This window comes from Chiloscyllium plagiosum, unplaced genomic scaffold, assembly GCF_037043375.1.
Source record: "Chiloscyllium plagiosum isolate Xiang-an unplaced genomic scaffold, Cpla_swu_hap1 HiC_scaffold_24, whole genome shotgun sequence".
NCBI lineage: Eukaryota > Metazoa > Chordata > Chondrichthyes > Orectolobiformes > Hemiscylliidae > Chiloscyllium > Chiloscyllium plagiosum.
Genome location: NW_028270162.1, coordinates 31,787,145 through 31,802,393, shown reverse-complemented (window position 1 = coordinate 31,802,393; position 15,249 = coordinate 31,787,145). Strand labels below are relative to the sequence as shown.

Here is a 15,249-nt window from a genome sequence, read left to right as displayed (position 1 = left end):
CACCTTTCATGAATAGTGTACACAAAAGTCAGGGAAAGACGCACATTAAAATATACTATTAGCATGAGATTTCCAAACACAGAAGAATTTAACAGATAATGAAATCAGGACTCATGTAACCAATACAAAACCAAAATAAAATTTCACCAGCATATGATTAGATGTCTGACACTGATTATTATAACAATGAAGGAAATTAACTACAGTCAATTTGGGATGGCTAATTGAATGACCAGAAACTACCAGTTAAATCACTCATTTAACCTAAACTCTGTGCCTTTACATGGATACCTCACACAACAGCTGATAATCAGACACAAAGAAACTCAAGTGTTCTTTAAAGTATTTATTATAAAAAATACATTCAATGTTGCACAAGATACAGTTGAGAACAGCAGTTTGAAGGATTCAAAGACTTCTCGTAGCCATCGTGTCAAGATTCTTTAAAAGTTGTAAGGGCGATAATTAATACTTAATATCATTTTAACTGACTGAACCAAAACCATACATTCTAAGGCTTTGCTCACTTAGTAAGGCAAAAGATCATGGGATATTGAAAATGTATCACACTAAACAGCGTACACTAATGGAGAAATACATAAAGACTTACACCTGCACATAAAATAACAAGTATTCTGCACATGGATTTATACCACATTGTTTATCCCCCATAGTCTATCAGCTTTATTTCTTGCTTTGCCTTTTCAATATCCAGGACTAACATCCACTCTGATCTGGCTACACCAATCAGTCTAAATTTCTTTCCTACCCCACAGTTTTCAGTTGTACGACCACAAATGCCTCATATTTCCTGGAAAATAGAACATTCATTTAATTCATCTGGCAAGTACTCATTTTATTGCTCTGGAAAAAAAATGGGGAAATGCCACAAAAGTAATCAGTGCACAATAACAAGTAGAAAAACAAGAGATTCCTAATATTTTAATACAAACCATTAGAAGAAACAATTTAAATATAAATTTGTGAAAATCATTCCAGTGTTTACATGAAGACATGAATATGGATAGGTACATTTTGGGAGGAAGAATAAAGAGATAATGAACTGCTTGAATAATAAGAGTATAAATAGGGTAACAGAACAAAATGGACCTGGGGTTTGCAGATCACTAGAAGTGGAGATAAGGTAAAAAGATACATCATAAGTTTATTTCTAGGAAGAAGAGGTGAAAAGCAGCAAAACATGCCCAATTTTTATCATCCATTTGATAGACTTCACTTAAATTACTGCGCACAGTTCTAGTCTCCATATTCTAAAACAGGTACAGCCACCAGAGAAGGTGCAAAAAAAAACAAGCATTACAACAAAATGAAGAGAATTTACCTAGCAGGAAAGGCTGAACAGCCTGCAACTCTTTCTTCTTTTAGAGAGAAGGCAAAGGGTTGACTTTATAAAGGGTCTTTGAAATTATGGAAGGTTTTAACAGAGTAAAATCTGGAGAATATGCTTTCATGTGTAAAAGTGACCAAAACTAGAACTCAAAACGCAAGATGCTAATTCATTCTAAAGTAGGAAACCAAACACCAATCTTTTACTTCATTTTAAACTTATTTATAGAACATTACATTACATTTAAATCCTCTCTAATCAACACCAGTATCTCAGAAGTCTCAATGTGCTCAAGGTACTTAATTAATGCCCTTCAACTGTGTAACCTTAAACTCAATCATAAAATGAATATACCATTACCAGATTCTCTTCAATTTAGTCATAGCTGTTTTCTTGAAAGCAAAACATAGAAAATAAACAATATTCCCGAAAAACAAATTCCATACACATTCCATAATAAAAGATGCCCCTCTTCTAGGACTGACAACAGTCTCTTTTCAATCAGCATTTCTTTGTGAAGAATCCAATAACTGTTCACCAGTGTTATCTGGAGATTCTTTCCAGCATCTCACTTTCACCAATAAGATCAATCACACTTTTTGCTGAGTATACATTTTTGATCATCTATATAATAGTCAATGGATAAGCAATTCTCAATATCCCTTGTACTGTATTTCCCTTAAACTGTTTGATAAGTAGAACTCCATATCTCTTGCTTCTACAAGAGTCAGTGCTTCCCAGTGAAGCTACTCTTTATTTTCTTACTTTCCCACACCAAGAAATAATATTTTCTATTTTCACCTATCAGTTATAAACTCAGCTGCATATACAAAAATCACCTGGAAGATAGCGTGAGATTTCATGTCCTTTGGGCACCCCAATAATGGAAACTGGAGTACGCATTTCTCCATATTTAATTTTTAACTCTTCTAATTGCCCTTAAAACATCCTCAATTATAGTGTATTTCATTATATTACTTAGTTCCAACACATCAAAACTGGCTGCACAGCCAACTGAACTGTGCAAACAAGCTAACAATTTTCTTCTTTAGATACAAAGCCACCTTTCTGTGATGACCCAGCAGAATTTATCAAGATGCAAATAAGCTTAAGGCTGTTGTCTCAAGGTTAATTCCAACTTATTCTGCTTAATGTCTAAACCTATAAAGTTTCCCAAAGCCTGATTTCCAATGTTAAAATTGACTTTAAACATAGCTATAATAATTGCTCAAATACCACAGAACCACTCAGAAACTTATTGCCATTTATTGACATTAAACATGTCTGAAAGTTTATCTGTGGCACATTGCTGGATCTGCTTTAGTAAGACAAATTTAAATTCAATCCATAAATGCATTTGTGTGATTTCCACAGCTTCCATTTTATACCTCCCACCTCTTCAGTTGATTTCAAAAACAATTCCCTATGAAATATTTGTCCTTTCAGAAGTGCATCTGTATGTCAATCAACATACTTTTCCATAAACACATGACAAAAATAGCTAATAAAATATTCAAGGTCACTTTTCCTGATGTGGTGCAGAGCCCTTGAACATCTTGATCACTGCCTCTTTAAAATCCTGAGCCACCAGACTTGTTTTAATCTTAAATGTCCAATTTGGAAGGACATTTTCCATACATATTCATCTATGGATGAGGCTTGTGATCCCGTCTGGCATTTCTCCTGACAACACTCTGTCCAAGCTTCTAGTTTTAGTAGTATTCCCACATGTTCTGTAGCTCTAGTTCTATTCTAGTCAAGCTACAATCTCTATTTACCCTTCTATGGCTTTCTGAACATACACTAGAGGCACTCTCCCTCTATAATGCCATTACACAATAGTTTCCTTATGTAAGTCATTCTGGTTCCACTTTGAGAATTTGTACCCGGTTTCTTGCTTTCCATTGTTTCACCACATTTTGCCAATCCATTGATCTTACCTCTTATCCATCTTCTAGCATATTTAGCCAGTATATGAACTTGCCGATAGCTTTCTCTTGCTACAATCGCTGCAACTTTCCATTCAGGTATGTACATTCCTCAAGTATCCAGTCTGAATAGTTGCACATGACGGTCCAGTTTTGTGTATCTGCATCATTCTGTCTAATGTAATCTGGACCCTGATCTACTGAACTGTTCCTCATAACTGTAAAATAGGCATGTGTAATTACTACCTAACCATTGCTTTCTATTAATTGCTCAGATTTATGGCTGTTTGTAATCAGCCTTGTTAACCAGGATGAAATGCACCTTAATAATTTGACTACCACATTGAAGAATCACTTTCAGAAACCACACCCTTCCACTTTCACTGCATCTTTCCACTCTCTATGACCCTCTTAAGTATACAAAATCTCCAGGATTAAAGTTTATCTTGGACAGCCTTGTAAGATGCTTTACAGCTCACAAACCTTCTCAAAGACTTTCACTTTGCTGCGTATCCTTCCTCCTGCATGTAAAGTATTCAAGCGCACAGGAAAGATGAACTGATTGTCATCTCTTCTTTCTAGCAATATAGAAGTTATTTTGGGACTCCTCTCACAGATCAATTGATGAGGACAACAGCTGTCAGCATGTGACACAAATATTCCACATGGACTGTCAACATCAAAGCAGTTCTTAACTTGCCATTTAGTTCATCAGCTAAAGTACATTGGTGTATCTCCCTGACCATTATCTGATTTCTTTCAGAGTTCACTGTTGAAAGATCAGAAGTTTGATATTTGTGTATGTCTCTTACCATTACTAAATTGTCCCCTTCGACAGTCAGAAACTTAGACAATGTTTCCAATAAAGTCCCAATTCATTTTACCAGGATTATATCTCCCTTTTGTATTGACCACGCATTACTGTGAATAGAGCAGATCAACCTGCGACACCTTCAAAACATAAAATATTAATGTTTTTGTCCAACATCTTTAAATCCATGGCTTCTATTTCATTAATATGTGTGAGAACCAAAGACTCGCAATGGAAAATTGCTGTGCCTTCAGATATTCTTTAGAAGTTACATTTTTCATTAACTTCTTCAACAAGCTTGCAACACTCACTTTCAATCACATTCACATCCTTAAGCAGGAGTTTGACTCTAACAAGGATGAATAAATGGTGTGTGTAACTTTAAATCAACTTGATTTTTCTTGCAACTTTTTAATAACCTGACGCTATTAACGTTGATCTAAAATTCTGATTAGAAATATCAGGCTGTGTTTCAGAGATGCAATAAAGCCCAGATTGGATAAGTCCCAGATTTACTGATTCGCCAAAAAAATTGTTTTATCGTGTTCCATATTTTGGTTTCACTTGAGATTTTTTCAGGCAAGGGTCTGGTGCTAGAAAAAGCACAGCAGGTCAGGCAGCATCCGAGGAGCAGGAAAATCAATGTTTCAGGTAAAAGCCCTTCATCATCATTCCTGATGAAGGGCTTTTTCCCAAAACATCGATCTTCCTGTCTCCAGCATCTGCTATGTCCACTTTCACCTATTTTTTTCAGGCAAGCCTTGCTCAGCAGTAAGGTAACTTACTGTAGAATACATCCCTACTCATACAATGGCTAACTTCAGCAATGTTTTCTGAAATAATTATCCTTTTCAGTGACTTCAATGTTTTGTCATCTCCGAAACTGAAACAAATAGAACTTTCATAATCTTTGCCTTTACTTCAATCCTAAGCATGTTTAATCAATATGTTCCATCCAACAGCGTAACACTATCTAACACAGCACAATAGTTCTGCAACTAATACACTATTTACTGGGCTAAAACTTCCTCTGAAGAGCAATTCCTTCAGACTGATCACCATCATCTCAACTTCCAAAGTTGGTGTGTCATGTTTTACTTCGAAAACTCTGCTATTCTGTTTTTGGTATTCCATTCCACAATGATGTTTTGAGTCACACCTTCAGTACCTGTTAACTGAATCCTGGGTATTCCTGGAGATTATGAATCTGATACTGCTACTCCAATTCCATTGTCTGACAGGTCAGTTTTAAAAAAAGAAAGAAAACATCTTTGTTTCTAGTCCTTTTACTTGTACCACTTCTGATGTACTGACACTTATGCCTCATATCTGACTGATCTCCAAACGTCACAATCATCCTTTGTGGACATTGCAGAAAGTCCCTTTTGCATCATCAGAGCTGCTAGAAATGACTGCATCCACAGATTTTTATTTAAAAAGCAACAGTTAAGACCAGGAACCTGTGTGAGAGATTTTAGCACAATCCAACAATTTAAATGCAAATATTAAATCAACAATCTCCAAATTGAATTTGCACATTCTGTTTTACTATCTGTTAAAGTCCACAATACATTCTGAAAGACAGACTTTTGAAGTCTGACCATATCTTGTAGTCATTCAGAGAACATCGGTGGGTAATCATGTTCTTACAATTCATATATGCTTTCAGCCCTTTTTTCACGAACGTAACTCCGATTACAATTTTCTAACCAAATCAAAATTTCCTTAGTTTCTGACAAACCATGTTACTCCATCCTGAAGACAGATGGTGAAGTAGGAAACCAAACTCCAATCTTTTATTTAATACCAACTTAATTTACTAAATGTAATATTACATATCCCTACCTCCTTCCCAACCAACTTATTTGAACCTAATTAACAAGCAGCAATCCATTCCCATTATTGTTCAGTCCTACATTCCATTGGTACTGAGAATACAGGGCAGGGTTGGATATCAGGAGTGTTGGAATAGAAATACTGACGTTTCTTTGCTGTAACAACAGTCTATGTAACACCATAATTTAATTTTAGAAGTCTTGTACAGATGTAAAAACAGATGGCAGGCACTTAAACTCATAAGAACATCTAATTTAACACCAAAGTGGGATGTTTCAACTTCTGTATATATGATTTCTGACGGGTTCTTTTCCAGAGTAGGAGAATGGCTGGAATCTGCCATAAAGAGCAAGACATTTTGTTTTCCTTAAAGGTGCTTTCTTCATAAAGTATTACAGTAGCTTTGATAGAAATGTCACTTACTTATACTAATGAAACAAATACTCACATCACCAACAGTCACCTTCAATTTATGACAAGCTTGTTTGTTGAATATTATAGAATTCGATGAATTTTCTAAAGGCTGCAGTTTTGTGGCTTCTGCCTCCACTGATAAATCTATGAAAGTTTTTTGAAAAAGTCATCCTTAGAAGGGGCAGTACTTACATGAAAGCAGTGGTACGCAGGTTTTTTTCTGGACCAGAAGAAAGTGTGGAGTGGAGTCAGTGTTGGGACTAGTAATAACTTGGACTTGGGTGTACAAGACGAGGACATGAAACTCGGAAATGCAGACAACAAAGAGGGTAGTAGGACTTAAAGAGGATATTGACAGACTGATGAAATGGGCAGACACATGGCAGATTAAATTTAGTGCAATGAAGTAAGTAATGGTGGGAAAAGTGCGCAGAGGCAATAACTAAACTGAACAATGGGTACCGGAGCAAAAGGGCCAGACTGGATGTAGGTACACATATCTTTGAAGGTGGCTGCGGAAGTTGAGACCATTTGGAACGACATGAAAAATCACTGTCTTTACAAATAGCGGTAAAGAACACAAAAGCAAAGAATAAAAAGAAAAAGCTGGAAATATTGCGTTAGTCAAGCAGTATCTGTGAAAAGAAAATCTGTAGAAATAGGTAGGTGCAGGTTTTAAGCAAGAGAGATGGGGGAGGGAGGTAAAATAGAAGGGAAGGCCTGTGATTGAATGGAAGGCAAGAGAGAATAAATGACAACAGGAATGATGGTGCAAAGTACATGAACCTTTGGTTCAACAATTTTGGATTATAGTCACTGCCTATTTTTTGGACAGCAGAATAAGGTAATGATTTTGTCATGCCCATTTATACTTCCTCCGGACTCACATTTTGTTTCTCTATCCGATTACCACCTCCATTTATCCTTCCATCTAGTTATTTAATCTCTCTTGCCTTTTCCCATCACAGGACCGTGCCTTTTGCTTTTTCCTCCACATCTTCTCGATCATTACTTGCTTAAAACTGGCAACACCTTTAATGACTTCTTCCCAAAATGGAAAACATTGACCCAGGTGGTTAAATTTTCTTCTTTCCCACAGGTTCTACACAATCTGTTGAATACTGCCAACATTTTTTGTTCTTAATCTCTGATTTACAGTATCTACAGTATTTTTTTTTCGAAGTGCGAAATGTTTACGAGGGTCTACAATGATATTATGTCCAATGCCATATATTGGGAAAGACATCAAAGTCTTGGACAGGATGCAGAGAAAATCTATCAGAATTAAACAGGGACTGAAAGTACAGGTGCACAATCCTTTATCCAAAATGCTTGGGACCAACTGGTTTTCGGAATTCAGAATTTTTTGAATTTCAGAAAAGGTGACAGTTTGATGGTGAATTTTTAAAAAATCTTACCAAACAGCAGACACACTGAGCAAAATGGCCCTGAAACTGAATTGAGGCCTGCCAGTGCCAGGCCAAGGCCCCCCCCCACTAACGTCGCATTTGAGTGACATGCATCGAGTGGGTGTGGAGTTGGGTTAACTGTTTGCTCGCCAAACAACCTTGTTCATGAGAAAAAAACTTCACAACGAAACTTTCAGATTTTGGAGCTTTTCAGATTTCGGATAAAGGGTTGTCTACCTGTATTTGGTTAAATGGAGAGAACAGATATTAGGGCTATGTGGTGGTGCTCTTCCAATTCTAGTCGTTTGCAAATCATGGATTTTTGTTACTGCATAATTGGAAGCCATAATTTTGGCTCCCTCTAGAATTTTCTCTCAATTCTACTATTTGTCTCCTTTTAATATATCTAAATATTTCCTTATGTAACCTACTGTTTGGTAATGCTCCATTACATTTGGCATCCTCAGTCATTTTACTACATTCCAAAGATGTATATATAAATGGCAGTAATTACTGACTGCTCTACAAGGTTAAGGGAAAGTTGACAGTCTTAAGGGAAAGTTGACAGTCATTTTCAAAACCATAAAGGGTTTTGATACAGTAAATAAAGAAAAAAGTTTACAATAGCAGCTCTATTGGTAACTAGGACACAAACATATAATGCAATTAGCAAAAGAACCAGCAGCACGTGAAGTTGATCTTTTTACAGAGCAAACTGTGATGTACTACTGAAAGGTTGGAAACAGATTTAAATAGCACATTTTAAAAGAAAGTGGAACAGGACTGGAAAGGGAAATATTGTAGGGATAAATGGAAAGAGTAGGGGAGTGGATCTAATTGCATAACTCTTTCAATATCCAGTACAGATGAAATAGACCAAATTGAATTTTTTTAAATAGCACAGGAAACCAAGTTTAAATAATGTTCAGTTCATCAGCTAGCACTGTACCACATTTCATGACCAAATTTAATATTCTCATTTCCTCTAAAAGGCACTTGATCGAGTTCCTCAGGTGCTGTTAACTCTTTGGCACTTTATCCAAGTATGGGCCTCAGACTTTGTTACTCGCAGAATGCCAGTGGTAACATCAGAACCAAACGATTCTGATCCTTACTCAACCTACTCACTATATAATGATGGCATTTAGGCATGTTCCTAACCCGTGATTTCTAATGCCTACTGTGGCTAATGTACTAATTAGTTAGTTATCTGTCACTTCTGCAACCTCGGAGATCTTCCTGATCTATGAACTCAATGCCACAATAAGCAACAATAGGTGCAGGAGTAGTTCATTCAGTCTTTTCAGTCTGCTTTCACCTTTCAATAAGAGCATGGCTGATCTGATTATGGCTTTAATTTTGCACTTGGTACATTTATTTATACAAACCATCTGGAGTGCACAGGGAAGCTTTTTTTTTTGAAAAGCAAGAAATTTGTTTGTGTACACTGCCCCACTGTATGTTTACATGGTCTTAATCAGATGACCACCAAAATGAAAGTCGAAAATAAGAATTGGCTTCTAGTTTATTTAATAAAATATAAATGAAGCTTTAATACATCATGGTTCTAAATAGAAAATGTGTAGATAAGATCAGAAACCCTAAAACAATTATGTACACCAATCAAGTTTCAGATTTTGCACAAAATTGCATACATAATCTAGTTTGAGCATGTAACCACCACTTTGTTTCCAATGTCTAATCCAATATAACCACATCACAATTAAGGTTTCTGCCACATCATTACAAAAACATAACTTATTCTTTAAAATGAAGATTTTATTTTCCTCAAGGAACATTCAAACTTTTCTAATGAATGGATTTGGCTTTTTTTTCCAATAACACAATGAAGGGGATTCTATGCACTGATGTGAGAAAAATGAGCACCTTTCTACTAGTAACACATTATCTGTTTAACATTATTTATACCTGTTCACTGGTGAACCAGAACATAGCTTAAATGCAAAAACACTTGCTTTTCCACCACTTAAGTATTTTCTTTGGTTCTTTTAACAAAGTCTGCAGTTTCCTCAGGAAGGAGTTGGAGGAGTAATCAAAGGGTTGTATTGAGGCATTAGAGTTGAAGAAAGATTATCGTAAATATTCAAAAACATATTTCCTTTAAGGTGACTCGCGTTAAATTCATTACATTTTGATTTAATAGCAATTTACAAAACATACAGACTGTATAACTTAGGCTTTCATAAGCCACCAACAACAATGTTTTATTGCTGTGCACAGAGCTTGCAGCTTATGTGTACCTGAGTTTAACTATTTTCTTGTTCAAAGAAATGCACTGATCAAGAATGTTGAATTACTCGGGATAAACCTTCTGATTTTTCTTTTGGAAGATGTGTCCTGGTAAACATGCTAGTTTCTTTAAAAAAAAACAAAATCAACTGAGAGGAAATGTACCTTTCAGGTTTGAAGATAAACTAAATAATTGTACTCCAAACTTGGGAAGCAAACAGAAATTTTGGAGCAAAGGAAATACCTTGAGTAAATAATAAATGCTCATGCTTCACAAAGAATAATGCAAAAAGGAGCGTGCATACATTAGCAACAATCTTAATACCATCAATCTGCTCTCTTCCCATCCCTGGGTTAACATTATGGGGTTGTGCACTGTATTGATGCTGCTAGTACAGCAGAAATGAACAAGTACTACTTGAGCCAAAAATGAACTGAAATGCATCAAACTAGAGACATGGCATCCAGACACTGATATTCATAGATACAGGTTGCCATAACTTTCAAACTAATCATTTGGTGTTAATTATTGGGTTTACCCTTAAAATCAGAAGGCTTACTGAAGGACAAACATTTAAGACCCAGCCATTCAGTTTAGGTTGCTCAAATATCCAGATCACAGCTTTCCATTTTCTTTAAAGTGCAAAAGTCACAGACAGAAAGAGGGAAAATAGCATATTACTTATGCTTTTATACCAGGACGGTTATCTCCAACCATGAGACTCTCATGTCATCGGAAATGCCACTGCAACACAAGTTGATGCTATGAATCTCCACTGATGTTACTGATCCGGTTTACTGCTTGCGTTGCTTGTTCAGGCATCAATGATGGATCTGATAAAATGGATGTAGTAGTACTAAGTTTACGGAGCGTGCTCAGTACCACTGAAACAAACAAAAAAAAAACTGGTATTAGGTTGATGATTCATCAAGATATAACGTTCAATCAGATACGAAAATATCGATTCAATTCAAGATTTCCAATGCAGGAAAAAAAAGATTATTGACTGTCAAAGGGCATGTTGACAGCGATAAAAAGTGGAGAAAGAGAAAAACCACACATTCTGACAACATCCCTCATTGTATAAATTGCTGTGCCACTTTGGAGGCATACAACCTACTGAAGCAGAAAGTAACAGTCATTCTCATAATCACACCAATCTGTTCATATTTTAACAAAAACACACTGATGTTAACAGAAATATCTCCCCTAGCAAAACTGGTGCAATCCTGCCGAAATCTAAATTCTGTGGTTTACTAATTGACGTGGGTAGTTATTAGCATTCTTGTACTGCTCATATTACACAATACGATAAAGAGTGAATCAGATAAGATGACCTCTCAAGTTATTTCTTTTGATTTCAAATCCAACCTATATTGAAAAAGAACCCTTTGGTCCAACCCGTCCATGCTGACCAGATATCCCAACCCAATCTAGTCCCACCAGCCAGCACCTGGCCCAAATCCCTCCCAACCCTTCCTATTCATATACCCATCCAAAGGCCTTTTAAATGTTGCAATTGTACCAGCCTCCACCACTTCCTCTGGCAGCTCATTCCATAAACGTACTACCCACTGCGTGAAAAAGTTGCCCCTTAGGTCTCTTTTATATCTTTCCCCTATCATCCTAAACCTATGATCATTCTTTCCCAGGCGATTTCCTACTAAGAGTTTACTGATTAAACCTCATTAAAGAAGAGTAAATAGCATGTTGCATGGTTGGTTTGATGACCTATCATTCTAGGAAATTGTCTTTGATGCATTCCATTAACTTACACTATATACTATTCCAACTTGATGTTTGCAATCTATATTAAGAATAAAACCCTACAACAATTGTGTGCATCACCTTTGTTACGTTTAGATTCTTATGTCTTGAATAATGATGTATTAGTGAGCCTATAAACTCACTAATTAATTTGGGATAATCCCAACAGATTAGCCCTGTCTCCAGAGCATTACCCTGGGTGACTGGGTTGCTAGGTAAAAACAATGACTGCAGATGCTGGAAACCAGATTCTGGATCAGTGGTGCTGGAAGAGCACAGCAATTCAGGCAGCATCCGAGGACAGACAAAATCGACGTTTCGGGCAAAAGCCCTTCATCAGGAATAAAAGCTTTTATTCCTGATGAAGGGCTTTTGCCCGAAACGTCGATTTTGCCTGTCCTCGGATGCTGCCTGAATTGCTGTGCTCTTCCAGCACCACTGATCCATGACTGGGTTGCTAGCCTAGTGATATTAGCACTATGTCACCATCTCTTGACAGAGACCTGACAGAGATAAACCAATTTAACAAGCATGTCGTTATGCATACTTATCAGGTTTTCATTTGTAGGAACTCCACTTATAGCCTCATCTGATTATGCTTCAGTGTAATGTGTCTCTCCGGCAAACTAGCACCTGTATTATCCTTGTTCGCTGCCTGGTTGCAGGCCTCTGAAGCCTGGTGTCCCTTCATATGCAGATCCTGTCAGTATCTGAGCTGGTGGCTATGAATGAGAAAAGTGAGCAATGGTGTTTCTGCTTCCTCATTATCTTCCTGCTCTTCCATTTCTTGCTATCACTGTGTGGCCAAGTAATACTTCATGGGAATCTGAAAGGGGAAAGGCACGAGGGTAGCATTGCCATGAGGGTGGAGGTATGGGAAGAAGTGTGTATGCTTATATCAACTGGGGTGTTTCAATAAGAAGAGATAGCGGGATAACAGGAAAGCAAGTTATGAGAAATATTAGGTGGAAGTTACTATTACCATCATTTTCAACTATTTCAACAGTGCTAGTGGCCAAAGGCTCGGTCATCAATATTCCAATCATGGCCCCCAAGATGTCTTTCACAAGATAAGAATATGCAGCTTGGCACCAGTTATGCACCACATTGTCCTGAAAGAGGAAAGGAGATCTAGCTGTGAAGGCTGTGCAATATATAAGAATGATGTGGTTACCAAGTTTGAAGAAAATACCAAGTTTGAAGAAAATACCAATTTAGAGTGAAGTGAAGCTATGGGCCTGTGCAGCAGTGTCAAATGTTGAGGATGCGGCGAAGCTACAAATCATGACTGACGGACATTGTTGATATCTGAGTATGTTGCACACGGAACAGAGTTTAAGATTAATAGATTAGTTGATGGGATTTTGCATTAAGGTATGTTCACTAACTTTGACCACTATTGTCTTAAAATTTCTTATGCTGAGGGTTAGCCTGCTGGCATTGTTTGCCACAGCTATCTATGCCTTTTCAAAATTTGCCTGGAAGGCCTCCTGGCTACTGAAATAATCTCTCTCCACTACCTGCACTGGTTCAGCATGAAATAATTTTTCAACTCTCATGTGCATGACTAAGGAGCACTCCCTGCATCAAAACAGAAGTAGGCCACCAGGCCTTAAAGGCTGTTTGAACATTCAAATACATCATAGTTTATTTGTGAGACAACTCTGTTTGTTTTCTTTTGTTCCACATCCTGAATATCCTTACCTAATAAAGATCTGCTAATCTCAAAGTCTTGAAAATTCTACATGATCCATCAACTTTAGCTGATGTGCAAAATGAATTTCAATTTTCTCTATCCTTTATATTAAAAATGTATTCCTTGATTTCATTTCTGAAGAGCATTGCTCAAATGTGAAGTCTGTGTCCCCACGTATACAAGCCTTACAATACAATAGGTTTTCTGTAACCTTTTCATAAAATCCCCTTTCTTCTGGAGTTGTCTGCCTTGAGGCAAGTCTGACCCACAGCGACATTTAAAATTTGCAACATAGGTAGACAGGGTAGTTAAGAAGGCATTTAGCATGCTTGCCTTCATTGCTCAGACCATTGAGTATAGGGGTTAGGACATCATGTTGAGGTCATACAGGACATTGCTGATGTGTCTTCTGGAGTACTGTGTGCAGTTCTGGTCGATTTGTTATAGGAAGGATATTATCAAATCTGAGAGGGTTCAGAAAAGATTCACCAGGGATGGTGGGTTTAAGTTATTAAAAAAAAGCTGATACTCTGGGAACTTTTTTCACTGGAGTGTAGGAGGTTGATGAGTGACCTTACAAACCTTATAAGATCATGAGGGGTATTGATCAGGTGAATAGCAAAGATCTTTCCCCTAAGGTGAAGGAGTACAAAACCAGGGGGCAAATGTTTAAGGTGAGTAGAGAAAGATTCAAAAAGGACAAGACGGAAAACTTTTTTACACAGAGTGGTTCGTGTGTGCAATGAACTGACAGAGGAAGTTGTGGATGCAGGTATAGTTACAATGTTTAAAAACCATTTGGAGAAGTACATGAATAGGAATGGTTTGGAAGGATATGGGACAAATGTAGATAGGTGGGACTAATTTAGTTTGGGAACATGGTCTGCATGGAATAGTTGGACCGAAAGATCTGTTTCCATGCTGCAAAACTCTATAACTCTGTGACATGATCTCCATCACAAACAGAACAAAAAGAGAGATCCTGAACACACATCAGCCGGAAAGTATATTTAACTCCATGCTGTTCAAAACAATCTGATTCACGCCTGGCCTTAATCAACTGACCCGCCCCAAGGAGTTTGAGTTGCTGTGGTGACATACACCTTTATATTAATATTGGAGCCTGGACTTAATGGAGAGTAACGATAGAGGCTCCAATTTTTCCCGTCACATTCCTGACCAGAAATCTCTCCTGTTCCTACTTCCTGCGGACAAAAGGATCCTTTTGATTTGGTCCAACAGTAATTGGCATTACACTAGCACTGAAACATACAAGCATATTACGCATTTGTGAGATCACTGGCTGCAAGCAGCATGTCAATCATTCTCAATCAGCCTGTGATAGCAGATTTCAGAATACTGTCTACCATCACATATTGTTCTGCTATTAGATTCTAAATACTCCAGTTGATGCTAAGAATTACAGTGGAAATCAATTTAAGATCATCAGTCAGGATCACAGTGTGATTCATTAGGGTGTGCAACAAGTTACATATATTCACACACAGGACACTGTTCTTTGGAGACAAAAGTTAATTTGTCCATTTACTTTGAGGAAAGGATTATGGAAACTGTCAATCCTGCTGTATTTCCATGGCAACATTCTAAACTATTATGGTCTACTTGCCTGATCTGAGTTTAATCAGCTAAGACGGACAATCATCAATTCCCACTGCATCTTCATGTCAACCAAGATCCAACTAAGCGGAACTCTGTTCTTGTGCTGAATAAATTAGGCTCCCTTTTAAAATTTTGTGTTCTAGTCCTGATGAGTGCAAAACAAAAAGCT

General features: G+C 37.2%; 1 protein-coding gene across 2 annotated transcripts in view; it reads right to left on the bottom strand.

The window, feature by feature from the left end:
* Window positions 1-331: 331 nt before the first annotated feature.
* Window positions 332-15,249, bottom strand: part of mlxip (MLX interacting protein) — a 118,831-nt gene continuing 103,913 nt past the window's right edge. Inside the window, exon 17 of one of the 2 annotated variants that reach the window (XM_088000054.1) lies at window positions 332-10,881. In XM_088000054.1, coding sequence (XP_087856180.1) covers window positions 10,760-10,881 — 122 coding nt within the window. In that variant the 3' untranslated portion in view covers window positions 332-10,759. The remainder of the gene's footprint in view (window positions 10,882-15,249) is intronic. The other variant, XM_043715758.2, reaches the window with a different exon arrangement.